This window comes from Periplaneta americana, chromosome 9, assembly GCF_040183065.1.
Source record: "Periplaneta americana isolate PAMFEO1 chromosome 9, P.americana_PAMFEO1_priV1, whole genome shotgun sequence".
Taxonomy (NCBI): domain Eukaryota; kingdom Metazoa; phylum Arthropoda; class Insecta; order Blattodea; family Blattidae; genus Periplaneta; species Periplaneta americana.
The window spans coordinates 61,825,710-61,841,539 of record NC_091125.1 but is presented as its reverse complement, the minus strand read 5'-3'; the positions used below and the strand labels follow the sequence as shown (position 1 = coordinate 61,841,539).

Here is a 15,830-nt window from a genome sequence, read left to right as displayed (position 1 = left end):
CATAGTTCTGCTATCTCCAATACCTACAGTACAACATACTAGTTAGAGATTTGACATTCTCTTTAAGGGTCGAGGTAGGCTACACCATTGGCCCGTAAATAATTAGTGAAAATAATTTTTTTATACGGATGACGTGAATATGTTAGGAGAAAACCCACAAACGGTTAGGGAAAATGCGGGAATTTTAGTTGAAGCAAGTAAAGAGATAGGTTTGGAAGTAAATCCCGAAAAGACAAAGTGTATGATTATGTCTCGTGACTAGAATATTGTATGAAATGGAAATTTATCCTTTGAAGAGGTGTAAAAATTCAAATATCTGGGAGCAACAGTAACAAATACAAATTATACTCGGAAGGAAATTAAACACAGAATAAATATGGGAAATGCCTGTTGTTATTCGGCTGAGAAGCTTTTATCATCAAGTCTGCTGTCAAAAAATCTGAAAGTTAGAATTTATAAAACAGTTATATTACCGGTTGTTCTGTATGGTTGTGAAACTTGGGCACTCACTTTGAGAGAGGAATAGGTTAATGGTGTTTGAGAATAAGGTTCTTAGGAAAATATTTGGGGCTAAGAGGGATGAAGTTACAGGAGAATGGAGAAAGTTACACAACACAGAACTGCACGCATTATATTCTTCACCTGACATAATTAGGAACATTAGATCCAGACGTTTGAGATGGGCAGGGCATGTAACAGGTATGGGCGAATCCAGAAATGCATAGTGTGTGTTAGTTGGGAGGCCGGAGGGAAAAAGATATTTGAGGAGGCCGAAACGTAGATGGGAAGATAATATTAAAATGGATTTGAGGGAGGTGGGATATGATGATAGAGACTGGATTAATTTTGCTCAGGATAGGGACCAATGATGGGCTTATGTGAGGGCGGCAATGAACCTCCGTGTTCTCTAAAAAGAAACAGTAAGTAAGTAATAATTACCTGAAGAAATAATATCAAATTTTCATAATTTTTTTACAACAGTAAAGCATTTACGTAATAAAATATAGGCCTACAATTAATTTAATATCTGCATGATTCTTTTACTGGAATGTTTTAAAGATCTACATCAACAACGTAGTCTAGGATCTTTTACTTATAAGGAATATTTTTTTCTTAATCGTTAGGCCTACCTTCAATATTAAATTTTCTAAAATTTTTTATTAAGAAAAAATTATTTCCTGAGGGAATAGATAAAAGATCACAGACTAGATTGTTGATGCAAGTCTTTAGAATATTTATGTAAAATAATCATGCAGATATTTAATGAATTGTAGATTTTATTATGTAAATGCTTTACGGTTGTAAAAAAATAATGAAAATTTGATATTATTTTTACAGGTAATTATTAACTATTGTATTCTGAATAGTACGATGAAAGAGTAATGGAACGGAGAAAAATTCTCTCCGGCGCCAGGATTTGAACCCGGGTTTTCAGCTCTACGTGCTGATGCTTTATCCACTAAGCCGTTCCATTACTCTTTCATCGTATGATGACGCAGAATATGTGCATGGAAATATCATATGTACTTCGGTACATTAAAATAATATATATGATATGCGTAAATCACTTCGTGATTTAAGACGGCGCTTATTCTGTCGGATCCCGGCCAACTAGTCACTCATAACGAGTGCACCTCAGCACATGTGTGGACTTCGGTCCTACGTTCATAGACATCTATGACGTAGTGCAGAGGGCGGCCACTAGAGGGAACCCAAGAGTTGGAACTTAATCTGAGACGATTCTGTCCGATGGGTATCCGGTGTGGCTTAGTGGATAAAGCATCAGCACGTAGAGCTGAAAACCCTGTTTCAAATCCCGGCACCGGAGAGAATTTTTCTCCGTTCCATTACTCTTTCATCGTATGATGACGCAGAATATCTGCATGGAAATATCATATGTACTTCGGTACATTAAAATAATATATATTCTGAATAGTGTTTTATAAAGTGTAATGTATGTATATTAAGCGTGAAAAGTTTTGTTCAGTTAGCTTTCACTGACATATAAAAAAATAATAAATGTTTGCAGGCCAATGGTGTACGTCCCTCCTTAAGGATTTGTACGTGTCAAATATCAATCTTTTTCTTAGATACTGAAAAGTCGTCTGTGAATAATTCGACATTGTGACTCTACTCTCGTCCATGTATAGGCTATCTGGATGATATGTTTCTGTAAAATTAACAGTCAACAGTGTATACAGGAAAGAAACGTCCGTTTTACCGTATTAAGCTACGACTATGATGTATGAAGGGGAAAAGAGCATTTCTGCGTTGCCGACCAAGTCGGTAATGGTATTTGCATAGTTGCAGTGAGTGTTGTCGAGATTGCAGCACTGACCTGTATAATGTTGAAACTGTAATTTTCTCCTCTGTCCCAGTTCCCCAGTTGAACGGCAGTGTTGGCGCTTCCTGGTTTAAGATTTGCCACTGTGAATGAAGATAATACAGAATGGATAATTTCTCAAAATGATCTCTGCTTTTCAGATTGTCAAGTCATACTGTAAGATCTACCCGGATTCTCCCTTATCTTTCCTTACTTTTTGGATGTTGCGTTTCTCGCATTATTTTCCTCCCCACATTCTGTATAATAGTAAGTAAAATATTAATGTTGTTTATTTTCGTTTTGTTGTGGAGGGAAATGTAGAAATGTGTCTTTAAACGAATTTTATTTTTCGTATTACGCTATATGTGTATCTTTTTTCGGCTCATGTTTACTTCTATTGTCCAAAAAACTGCGCAACTCTCGTACTGCGAAGTATGAACAATGGTGCAACCCTAAAAGTAAAGGTGCAGTCACACGTCGCTACTTTTGCTGTGCAACTTTTGTACTGCAGCTGCAAAAGTTGCGTGTCGTGTTCACACGTAAGCCAAAAGTAGCGCGCTGCACACTACTTTTCGTGCTGAGCAACCAGTGCTGCAAAAGTTGCAACTGAAAGTTGCGAGTCTGTTCACACACAAGGCGCTACTTTTGCAGCCGTAGTCTTGCTGCAGGTTTTCAGCTCCGTGTTCACTTCTCAATATACATTTTGTGGTTATATTCGCATTATTATGAAACTCATGCGAAAGCTTAGTTATCTATTATTTGATTTTCTGTCCTAACTAGTATTTAGAAATTGGCATTATTTTTACTATAAAGCTTTTAAAAACGCCTATATACTTAAATTATAACCAACAGCAAATACACGTAATCAATGTTGGCAACGCTCCTGTTTGAAACTACGCCACGGAAAAAAAAAAGAATTATTTCGTCAGCAAAGATACTCAGACTGTGTTGTACATTTAGTAACTGTTAGAAATAATTTATTTTCATCACATCTAACATTAAAATATATCCAAACAATAAAAGTATAATTGGCACACTTGGGTGGCAACACTGGTCGCAACCGCAGCAAAAGTTTCAACAAAACCGATGTCAAAAAATGCTGCGGCTGCAACCTTGAGAATCCTGTTCACATGTCGCAACTTCTAAGCTGCGCGCAGCATGAAAAAGTAGCGGGCAGCAGGTTCGGCAGCCGCTACTTTTCTGGTTGCACCGTTGTTCACACATCGCAGTACGAAAGTTGCGCAGTTTTTTGTACTGCCGCGCTGCAAAGTAGCAAGTGTGACCGTACCTTAAGGCTGCCGAACCTGCTGCCCGCTACTTTTTCATGTTGCACGCAGCTTAAAAGTAGCAGCCACAGCATTTTTTGATATCGGTTTTGTTGAAACTTTTGCGGCGGTTGCGACCAGTGTTGCCACCCGAATATGCCAATGATACTTTTATTGTTTGGATATTATATTTTAATGTTAGGTATGATGGAAATAAATGATTTGTAACAGTTACTAAACGTACAACATAGAGTATATTTATTGACGATATAGGCTTAATTATATAATAATAATAATGATAATAATAATAATAATAATAATAATATAATAGTATATATTATATTTTATGTTACAATTATTAGCAAAATAAATAAATAAATAAATAAATAAATTCATTTTCTATTTCTCCGTAGCGTAGTTTCAAACAGGAGGGTTGCCAAAAGTGATTACGTGAATATGCTGTTGGTTATCATTTAAGTACTATATATATACGTTAGGCGTTTTTTAATAGCTTTATAGTAAAAATAATGCCAATTTCTGAATCAGTGGCGCCAACGTTTGAAAAAGTTTAGGTGGGCTCAAAATTTTCAATTACAATAAAATATCAAATTCTCCCTTACATGAATCGTGATGTATGTCTATTCACAACACTGATATAAAATATAGAATGACAGAAAAATGAGAGATCTGACAATCTTTTTGATAAGTCGATAAAAATAATCAAATACAAATAGTAACTTAATTAAACCGTGATAAAGGGTTGTGTAGCCCTGTGAATAACAAGATTGTGCATAAGTTGTAAATTTAAGTTTACAATTAACTTTTTAAATTGACGATTGGACTTCGTAATTTAATACAAAACAATAAATATATTGGACTACCATTATGTAGCACGACGAGTCGCAATGTGTTTCTCCTCATTGCACTTCTTCCCATAAACTCGTCACAATCCTCTAAATCCAACTTTTCAGCGCTTTTCTTGTGTATATTTAAAATAACAATGTGATTAAGTCACTTCTGGGACATTGTTGAACGCAGAAATGTTTTAATCTTTTCAACGCGGAGAAAGATCTTTCGGCTGTAGCTGTGGAAACTGGCATAGTCAGAGTGAGGCGTATAAATTTAAGTAATTCAGGCACTATTTCACGAATAACATGTGACTTCAGAAATTTAACTACATCTCCAAAATTTCTTATTTCAACACACAACATTGCAGCATTATCACACACCATATTTATCTGCAACCTTAAGATCTCATAGTCATTTATGACGTCATCGAAAACACACCTGACAATCCTGACATCGTCTTCTTTTCCGATAACAAAGTTTTCCACTGTATTTAAAATTTAGCTTTCCTGGAAACACTTTTAAGGAATACTGTCACACATTCTATAATTTCAAAGAATTTACTCCTAAAATATTCCTTTGCATCACTAAATTCATGCTGTGTGTGTTGACGATCGTCTAGGCGGCGAGACACTTTCCTTTGCTTCGGAGTCCTTGGTTCTGACAGGTCCAGCTCATTTGCTCTTCTTGTAGTTTTGTCCCATAACATTTTCTAGTTATCACGAAAAGTTTGGAATGTTTTTATCAAATTGTGAATGAGACAATTTGCTTCATGGAAATCAAGGTTTATATTTTGTAGTTTTATATTTGTTGCATCCAGGGTGGTAAATACCTGTGTCATCATATTTAATTAAGCAAAATGTTCAAATGACTCAAGTGGTTTTAGTCTAGATAATATATATAACAGATAGGTATGACCTATGTTAAAATCGGTAGCACTTTCAAGAGAACAACCGCCAGGATCGCCACCCGTCCGCCGTAAACGAACACGAGATGACAGTACAGTTGCTAATGCATTTCAAATGGGAGTTATAACGTAACTACAACTAGATGGCTACATAGTAAACCTGACAAAAGTTGTTACCGTCAAAGCCTATAAGGCCGAGCTATCTGGGTATATATGATCTAGGGTTTTAGGTAACCGGCAGCTTTAGTACCAGCATCACTTTTATCGTTTTCAGAAAATTCTGAAAGGAACGAAGAACATCTTGATAGTTATGTCAGAGATTTTAAGCTAAGGACCCTGACAGTGAATTGCGCTGGACAGAATGGTCTTAAATTTTGTTCTGAGCCGTGTGCATTTGTATCTCTTAAAGAATTAAACCAGTTCAACCTTTTCGAAGATTCTCTTATCATATTTATTAGATCTTGAGTTACATTGATCACATTTCTGCAAGTTGCAATGTGCTTCACACTGTCTTGTGCCACTAAATTCAATGAGTGCATGAAGCAATGCAAATATCTAGCTGTTTTATCTACTTGTAAAATATTTGCCTGTACTCCCTTGTATTTCCCACTTAAATTCGCAGCACCATAATAACACTGTCCGCGACAGTTATGAATTTTTAGTCCTAGTCTTAATAAAGGGCTGCAGGCATTGCATCCTTCACCTGACATAATTAGGAACATTAAATCCAGAAGTTTGAGATGGGCAGGGCATGTAGCACGTATGGGCGAATACAGAAATGCATATAGAGTGTTAGTTGGGAGGCCAGAGGGGAAAAGACCTTTGGGGAGGCCGAGACGTAGATGGGAGGATAATATTAAAATGGATTTGAGGGAGGTGGGATATGATGGTAGAGACTGGATTAATCTTGCTCAGGATAGGGACCAATGGCGGGCTTATGTGAGGGCGGCAATGAACCTCCGGGTTCCTTAAAAGCCAGTAAGCAAGTTAGTCTTAAGGGTCACTGATGATATTGTAGAGACTAGTCACATGTGTTGCTGACGTTTCTTGGAAACCGATGAAGTGCTCTTGAATTTCAAGTTCTTTAGAAATAATACGCAAACATATCGACACTTGCTCTGTTTTCGCCACGTCACTCGTTTCATCCATAAGCAGACCGAAACACCCCGCTTCGTGAATTTCATTAGCCAACGAAGCACTTTCAATGCCATGATTTTCGAGCATTTCGTTTTCCGCGTCGTAAAGGTATCTCTAACAATAAATCGCCTGAGTTCTGTGGAGTCTTCACATCGCAATTTCAAAACTGATGGAAATTACTTGCTTTGTCCTTATGCCCGCGAACTGATAGTCCCTGCTTTGATAAATATAACAACGATGAAAATAGTTTATGTAAGGTAACAGGAGAATTTTGAAGGTCTTGCAACTTTGCAAGATTCAAACTGTGTGCAACATTTACTCCACTCTGCACTGCCAGTTGGAACATGATTCTTTGTGGCAATGAGATATTTCATGAGAACTAAATTTTCTTAAGGCATGTTTCCAGTTGGAAAAGCCGAAGGGAATGAAACAAGGGCCCGTTTTGGTGGAGAAATTTAATAGTTTTTATCACTAGCTTGTATACTTTACAAAATACCATTTTTTTGTGTTCATCGTACAAAATCCACGGATGTTTGTCCTGCCATGAATTTAGGAAAATTCTACCCTTACCAGCACCCTTTATTTCGCTTTCGCACGACAAAACAGAATCACAAAGTTTTGAAATATGTGAAGACGAACTTTGTGCATCAGCTGATTTTTTAACGGAATTCAAATCCATTATATCGGAACAGGATTGTTGTCGATGATCGTTGGGTTCCCACTCACGTTGGGTAGGATCTATCCGCGGTCTTTTATTTAAAAATTTATCCATGGTCTTGATTAACAGCATAAAAAATCACATCACAATTACACCAATTACCGCAAACGACGTTCGCGCAAACTAAAATTAAAGCCCACTGATTCTTTCATTCTTTTATTTACGAAGCACCGCTACTCAACGAAGAAAAATTAAACTCTTCATTGCTACTTTTCTTTTAAGATATATTCTGTTTTATTTAAAATTCAATAACATGAGTTGACTGTGATTATTATTAACTACCTCACTCTTTGTATACAAGGGCCCAACAACGCTTCCATACTTTAACTTAGGCCTACGTATTTAAAAATCTGTCTGCACTGATGTGATAATGATTACAATGCTAATAATAATAATAATAATAATAATAATAATAGTAATAACACGACAAATTATTGGGTGGGCTTGGGCCCCACGGGCCCATATAAATTGACGCCACTGTTCTGAATACTAGTTAGGACAAAAAAGAAAATAATAGATAAGTAAGCTATCGCATGAGTTTCATAATCCGATATTCTAATGAGAACATATCCACAAAATGTATATTGAAAAGTCAATACGGAGATGGAAAGTTGCAAAAGTAGCGCCTTGTGTATGAACAGACTCACATCCTCCAGTTGCAACTTTTGCAGCGCTCGGGTTGCGCACTACGAAAAGTAGCGTTCAGAGCGCTACTTGCTTTTACGTGTGAACACGACACGCAACATTTGCAGCTGCAGTACAAAACTTTCGCAGCAAAAGTAGCGAAGTGTGACCGTACCTTAACTTAACCTCTCTCCTACTCTATAGTAATCAAGTTATGTTACCGGGACAGTCTCTCCCGGACAGAGTTTAAGCGGGAAATAAAAATGTGACAGTGAGACAAAGCGTAGAACATTGATGTGATTGGCTGAGTCTGTTAACACGTCACTCCCAGGTGATATTAGTACATTTGCTTTGGAAAGGTCAGGTCTATCTTGCCAAACTATAGCACAAATGATGAGATTTGACGGTTGACCGTATTATACAATATTATGTGCATTTAGTATAGAATGTTTCGCTTTAACAGTCGCGACTGTCGTCAGCGATATCTTCTAATAGGAGAACTTTTTGATACCCTACGGTCATATTCGTCTTTTTTACCTAAAATAAAAAGGATATGTGATGTATCTTCCTAGATAATTAGTAGCCCATCAACATATAGGCCGTGCTGTAGGCAGAGTTCACATTCAGATCTTTATATCCACTCAACGTTAAGCTGTACGCCTTTTTCTGGGATAAAACGCGGCCGGCAAAAATGTTTGTCATTTAGAAGTTATGACAGCTGTGAATTAGAATATGAGACGAAGGTGATACAAGGAAAATACAATAAAAGCATAGGCGGAGAGAGAACCGTTTCCTTGGGGGGGGGGGGACAAAGCAAAACCATAGAATTCCGATATATCCAGATTATGGGGGACATCATTTATCACCTCCCACAGTTAAAGCTTGACCTTGGTACAGTATATCGGAATATGATAATTTAATAAAGGTATTGTAAAATAAAGTAAAAATTGTAATAAAACATACAGACAACATTACTTTTTTTTTTCCTCTTGTACAAAGGAGAGACCCGAAGGCTTGCACTGCAGCATGAGGCTTATTGTGCTTACCACTCCTATTCTGTGAATGACTGGGTAGCCGAACAGCTGCCCTCTTGTACAAGTACAGCATGCCGCACCATGAACTTAACCCGGGCTATTGTATGGATGATATGAGAATTAATGATGGCGAAATGAGTCCGAGGTCCATATTGAAAAATTACCAAGCAATTCTGCTTCAATTGGTTGAGGAAAAACCTCCGAAAACCCCAACCAAGTAACTTGTCCCAACCAGGATTTGAATCTGGGCTCGCTCGTTTCATGGCCAGACGTGCTAACCATTACTCCACAGCGGTGGACCAATTTTACATTTACTCTATCTGTTTATTTAAAAAAGCAAGATGTCATATCAAATGTAAATTCTAATTATTTTAATTAATCACGTCTTTAAGTTTACACATTATACCGGGATCACTTTTTTTTCTGCATTGTTGTGCAGTATGTTATTCATATTTCTCCAAGTGGCTGCTTGAACACCTGCAGAGTTCTAACACATCAGTACAGGCTGTTACAAAAAAAAAAAAAACATTACAATGCTTCCATTCTTTAAATGAGGTATAGAAATTCTTAAACATTCAGAAATTTAAAATAAATATTATAGTCCAGACGCATGGTCTGAAAATTCGTCAATTTAAACATAGAAACTTAATCATAAACAAAAGAAGAAAAATCTTTTGAATTCAATATTTTATAACGTTAATAGAAAAAAAGAGTTCGCCCAAGTTTGGGCCTAAATAACTCCACCTATGAATAAAAGTAAGGCCTTACCTATGCAAGCCTCGGTGTAGAGTATGAACTTGTCCGGGAACAACTCATGGAACTCTGTGAGGATGTCTGTGGGGCTGTTTGGAAATGAATCGAAGTAGAAGTGGACGGCGATTCCAGACACATAGTGGTTTGTTTGTTTATCGCTAAGAAGCTGAAATGTGAAATGCTAGCATTAGACCAAACTACCATTTGGTAAGAACACAATGAATTTCATTAGCCGCCTTGGTAGCTCAGTTGGCAGAACGCTGTGTTACAACGACCGCAAGTCCGAGTTCAAATCCAGGCGGTTGTGAAGTTGTATTTATGGTGAACAAAGACAATATTTTTTGGGATTTTCTCGGGGTTCTCCCACTTTTACTCATCATTCCAATAACACTTTCCACAATTCTCCTTTCATTATCATATATGTCTCAAAAAATGGGGCACCACTTTATTTGCGTGACACCAAATCGATCGCCCGCCATATTGGGTATTCCTTTCGGTTTGTTAAAAAATGGTAGTGTTAGTGCCTTATATTTTAGTGGACTCTTAAACCTGACAAAGAGGCACCGCAGTCCTCAAGGTTGTCGCTCGTGATTAGAATGTAATGATTCATATTCATGTGTAACGTAATGCATAACCACCAACAGAGGTATGGTATACGGATTTAATGGCTGGAGAGAAATGCTTGGTGTGGTGGATGCTGAAGGCTGCACAATCGACACGCAAATCATTCCATCACGGGTGCTCAAAAAGTCTACTGGGATTGAAATATGCTTGAATTTTTAAGAACCTGTAGTTCAAAGGGCTTCTGGAAAAAATGTTCCTAATTTATCTATGTTTCAACTTGAATTTAATTAATATTTTTCGTGTTTAAAAATTTTTATAAAATCAAGTATATGAAGTAGAAAGGTAATCTAAAAACCAAAATATACCTGAAAATATTGTGTGTATGCTGTAAAAATTGTAAATTGATAGCTTCAAAAGTTGAAGAGTAATAGCAAAATTTCTTCAACCATACACAACAGCCCCTTAAAGAAATTGCTCAAATTCGTCCTTATTGGGGACATGAAGAGTAGAGTGATAGGCAAAGGAATTCTAGTTTGAAGAATTATGGGTCTGACACGATTACTATTATTGCCACATCATCGTATAGATTTTAAATAGTCTTCGTAACAATTTGTTTACGGACTTCAGTGACATGATAACTGCATTTCGACTAAAATACTTTGAATCTGGCAGATGTTTACCTTAGTAGCGTACTCTGGAATGTTGAAGCGTTGGTCATCGTTCAGCATTATCTTAATATCCCTGAAGCCTTTGCGTTCCAAAGTAGGACCCAAGTACTGGCTTACAAATATTTGTTCTTCCTTTGGTAGCCAGCTCATGCTGTTATAGTGAAATCTAGCGTACAGATCGCTGGTTGGTTCATTTTGAGGTGACAGAGCCCAAAAGTGAAGTCCATATTTCTCGTATGCGTCCAGAAACCTGTAAAACACAATAATAGACACCTCATGAGATGTGTCAGAACAGGTTTCTTTCGCGGTACTCTCATTTCCACTATCATCATTCAATCATTTCTCAATAACTCAATATTTTACGCTTCTGTCGTCTGCGGCGGTAAAGTAGTGATTGCTAGAGCCCGGATTTATGTAATATGAAAATGAGAAATATGTACAAAAATATGCAGCTAAAAATGGCAAAACATGTAGATAAATATGTAATAAGTAAAAAATATGTAACTAAAAATCTGGACTTCATTAGATATATTTTTGCACACTGATAAAAAGTTATAGATGCACATGTAATTCAATCTCATTTAATTACTGTATGGCGGTGCAATTAATATTTGTTTATGCCATCCTAGCATTATAAACAGGTTGTTACTACATCCAATATCGTTTGTAATTGGTTTATTATAGCACGCGTGCCAATAAAAGCAATGACGTATTCGCTATGACGGAATACCGGAACGCTTGCTATCTTGCTTACTGCTTTTATGCGTGACGTAACAAGAAATGAAATGCAGGACAGAAGATAACGTATTATATTTCCAATCTTTAACAATTTTGTATCACTTTTGTAATATCACATAAAACAGTTCTGTGGTTCAGAGAAACTATATTAACCAAATAAAGGAACATTTGTAACATAACCTGTAAGGTCATACATTCTCTTTATTCAGTGTCAATTTCAGACGCAACTAATCGATACGAACATATGAAGACTGTCAGCTATGGATCTCGAATTTCTTTCATAATTTCTTTCCTACAATTTATAATTCTAATATGCCATAAAGTGTTGTATCTAACTCGTGGATAATCTTATTATGACTCTCCTGAAAATTGTCGCACTCACTATAGTTCGTACGACAAACATTCACTCATGACATAATCATCAAGATTATCCACTTGTTGCATAAGTAACTATTATTTTTCCATATTTTCTGTGGTCATCAATTGTCTCGTCAACGGCAACCCATACGTAAGAATCACCAAGTTCAACTCTAATCTTTTCCGTTGTATCAGTATAGCAGGAGTTCAAATAATTTTTCCGGAGTGTTGATTCATCCGGAATATTGAAGTTGCAGTATTTGTGTAGGAATGCTTGAAATTTTGGCACTTCAAGTTAATACCATGGTATGTTTGCAGCAACCATTGCCATGCACAAATCTTTATTAAGTTCACGCGTAGAAGACGAAGAAGATTCCAGCACCACTTGTGTAAGAGAACTTGTTTTTTCCACGGAGCGTGTTTTTTATTTGTCACATGAAGTTCTATTTTTAAAATGCCTTTCTAATTGTGACTTCATGGTATTTGTCCCTACTTTATCGTTACTTTTTAAGAGATACACAAACTGTAAAGGATGTCCATTCTTTTAGAGAATACGTTATTATTTTCAATTATTAAATTATTCTTATGCTTTAGGGACGAAGGAACAAGCTTTATAAACAATTTTGAAACATAACTTACGTATTAAGAGGAGGAAAAATTGGTAAAAAAGTGCTTTCTTTCAAAATATACAATAACTTTCAAAATATGTAATATATGACAAAATATTTATTATGCATCAAAATATGTAACTTAAAACTTTGGAATAATGTTCCTTTAGTTGTGATTCGCCGACATTTTAGTTTTTCTTACAGCTACATATACAGGGTGTTTAAAAATACGGGGCATAATTTCAGGTATGTATTTCCCACATGTAGACAATCAAAATAGTTCATTACAACATGTGTCCGGAAATGCTTTATTTCCGAGTTATGGCCTTCACAACATTGGAATTCACCGGAACGTTTTTCTTTCCGCAGGTCTTTGCCGTCAAAGGAGACATTAAGAGGGCACTCTGACAGTTCATTCCGAGGCGAAGGTTACATTCAGTGTTGTGTAGGCGTTAGACTGTACGACATGTATTCAAATCAAGAGCTGGCAGAGATACACTTCATGTACGGTAAGGCGGACGGCAATGCTGCGCTGGCTCGTCGTTTGTACCAGGAGAGGTACCCACAGCGACAATGTCCAGATCGGAAGACATTTGTACGTCTCCATTACCGTCTGTGCGAGTATGGAAAATTTAACTCTCCTGGTTTGGGAAGGGGACGACCAAGATCTACAACTCCAGAAGTACAGGAGGAGATTCTGGAGGCTGTGAACATGACTCCTTCTATCAGCACACGAAGGGTAGCGTTGCAAGTCAATGTTCCTCATACAACTGTCTGGATCCTGTTGAAAGAGTATCAATTGTATCTTCATCATTTGCAACGTGTACAGGCCCTGTCACCAGCAGATTACCCTGCACGAGTTAGGTTCTGTCAGTGGTTCTTGCAGCAGTATGGTGTAAATCCGAACTTTCCTGCCTTAGTATTATTTACAGATGAAGCACAGTTCACACGAGATGGCATAACAAATTTCCACAATCAGCATGTATGGGCGTATGAAAACCCACGTGCAACTGTTCCATCTCATCACCAGGTGCGGTTCTCCCTCAACATGTGCGCCGGTATCATTGGTGATCGATTAGTTGGACCCCATGTACTTTTAAACAGACTTACGGGGCAGGCGTACACAAACTTCCTGGAAAACACTATACCTCATGTTTTAGAAGACACTCTACTGATCAATCGTCAACACATTCACTTGTTGCATGATGGCGCTCCTGCACACTACAGTCGTACGGCTCGCCGGTACTTGGATCGAAGGTTTCCTGATCGATGGATAGGTAGAGGTGGCCCAATTGCTTGGCCTCCACGCTCACCTGATCTGAACCCTCTCGATTTCTACTTGTGGGGCCATTTAACATCATTGGTTTATTCGTCTCCAGTGCCTGATTTGGAATCCCTTCGGAATCGAATTGTGGCATGTTCTGAGGACATACGCAATACTCGTGGAGTTTGGGATCGTGTTCGCAGGTCAATGAGACATCGATGTGAGGTCTGTATTCAAGCAGGAGGTGGACATTTTGAACATCTTCTGTAATGACAACGACCTGCGGAAAGAAAAACGTTCCGGTGAATTTCAATGTTGTGAAGGCCATAACTGTGAAATGAAGCATTTCCGGACACATGTTGTAATGAACTATTTTGATTGTCTACATGTGGGAATTACATACCTGAAATTATGCCCCGTATTTTTGAAACACTCTGTATATATACTGTATATACAGGATGTTTCAAAATATGGGACATAATTTCAGGTATGTATTTCCCACATGTAGACAATCAAAATAGTTCATTACAACATGTATCCGGAAATGCTTCATTTCCGAGTTATGGCCATAACTCGGAAATGAAGCATTTCCGGACACATGTTGTAATAAACTATTTTGATTGTCTACATGTGGGAAATACATACTTGAAATTATGCCCCATATTTTTTAAACACCCTGTATAGGGACAGAATATGTAGGTCTAATTACATAAAATCCGGGATCTAGTGATTACTACTTTGGATATACAATAGCTGTAAAATTATCGGTATGAATTTTTTCGGAAGAAAGAGGGCTTCAGGTAAAATTTACTAGCCATGCATCGTCCACGTTAAAATTAAGCTCAAAAAGTAACACAGTGACTCCATAGGGGTGACTTAACTTTGTGTGAGTTTATCCCATTATCCACCTTAATCGACCGATCGATCAATCAATCAATCAATCAATTAATATCCGATGTCGAAAGTAACAGAAAGCTGTTGCATTTTCCTATTACATTATCAAGAGGCAAAATCAATCGGATCCTATGATGATTCTATACGTAGTAAGTACAGCACGTAACTTGAAATTCCTGGAATTGATGCTGACGTCTATTGTAAGTCTTCAAATGCAACATTATGATCCTATATCAAGGGTGAATTAAATTTAAAATAAGATAGGAATAGATACAATATAGGATTTGTTTTCTTTACCAACTCCTCACTAGTTACGCGGAGATCTTAGCTTGTAGGGGTTGTCTACTATCCAGGCTTATCATTAAGGTCTTTGTGATGTAACAGGTTATGAAATAATTTATCGTGTATCCAAACACAATCACCTTTTTACATTAGCACATGAGATTACATCCATGATTTATTTTCTACTGTAATACGTTCGAATTTCGAACACAGCCTACAGTTTTATTCTCACAATAAGGAAGACTGCAATGAAACAAAATAATTTAAAGTAATATTATCTAAATTATCAAGCTAAAAAGTTTTCATAAACGACATGATAAATAAATAATTTAAATAAATTCACATTTAAAAGTTGTTATTTAAATAAAAGAAACATACGAAATACAATAATCTGTCAATTATTAGACGTCTAACAAAGGTTAATTGCATTAAATGAATATCGGCTAATTCAGCATCAGTGAATCCTCCGATTAAGTCAAGTGAGTTCCTACAAGGTTAGTCACCCGTAACTGTTTATGCTGGAGTATAATAATAATTAATAATGTTATCGAAAGACGTGCGTATAGTCTAAATTGACAGGCGTTTCATAGTACTACCATTCATAAAACATCATACCGTATAATACGTGACACATTTATGGAAAAAAAAACTGTAAAGGCAAGGGAAAAAATAAATAGGGCATTAATTCACTTGCATTTTTCTTAAATACATAGGCCTATCAAAATATACCCATGTCTCCCTTCCCACTCTGCAGACATTTTCATTCTGATCCTCGCAACTTTGTGTTCCAAGCCTCTGAGATGATTCTGTACTGGGCAATGAAGATTTTTTCTTCGCTAAAATATACG

The 15,830-nt window shown here is 36.9% G+C and overlaps 1 protein-coding gene across 2 annotated transcripts in view; it reads right to left on the bottom strand.

The window, feature by feature from the left end:
* The window catches only part of LOC138705995 (lysosomal acid glucosylceramidase-like), an 89,660-nt gene that overhangs the window by 27,307 nt on the left and 46,523 nt on the right, over nt 1–15,830 (bottom strand). For both annotated transcript variants that reach the window (XM_069834861.1, XM_069834859.1), the window contains exons 7-9: nt 10,852–11,089; nt 9,623–9,773; nt 2,339–2,427 (exon numbers count right to left, since the gene is read on the bottom strand). In XM_069834861.1, the coding sequence (XP_069690962.1) occupies nt 2,339–2,427; nt 9,623–9,773; nt 10,852–11,089 (478 nt within the window). The remainder of the gene's footprint in view (nt 1–2,338; nt 2,428–9,622; nt 9,774–10,851; nt 11,090–15,830) is intronic.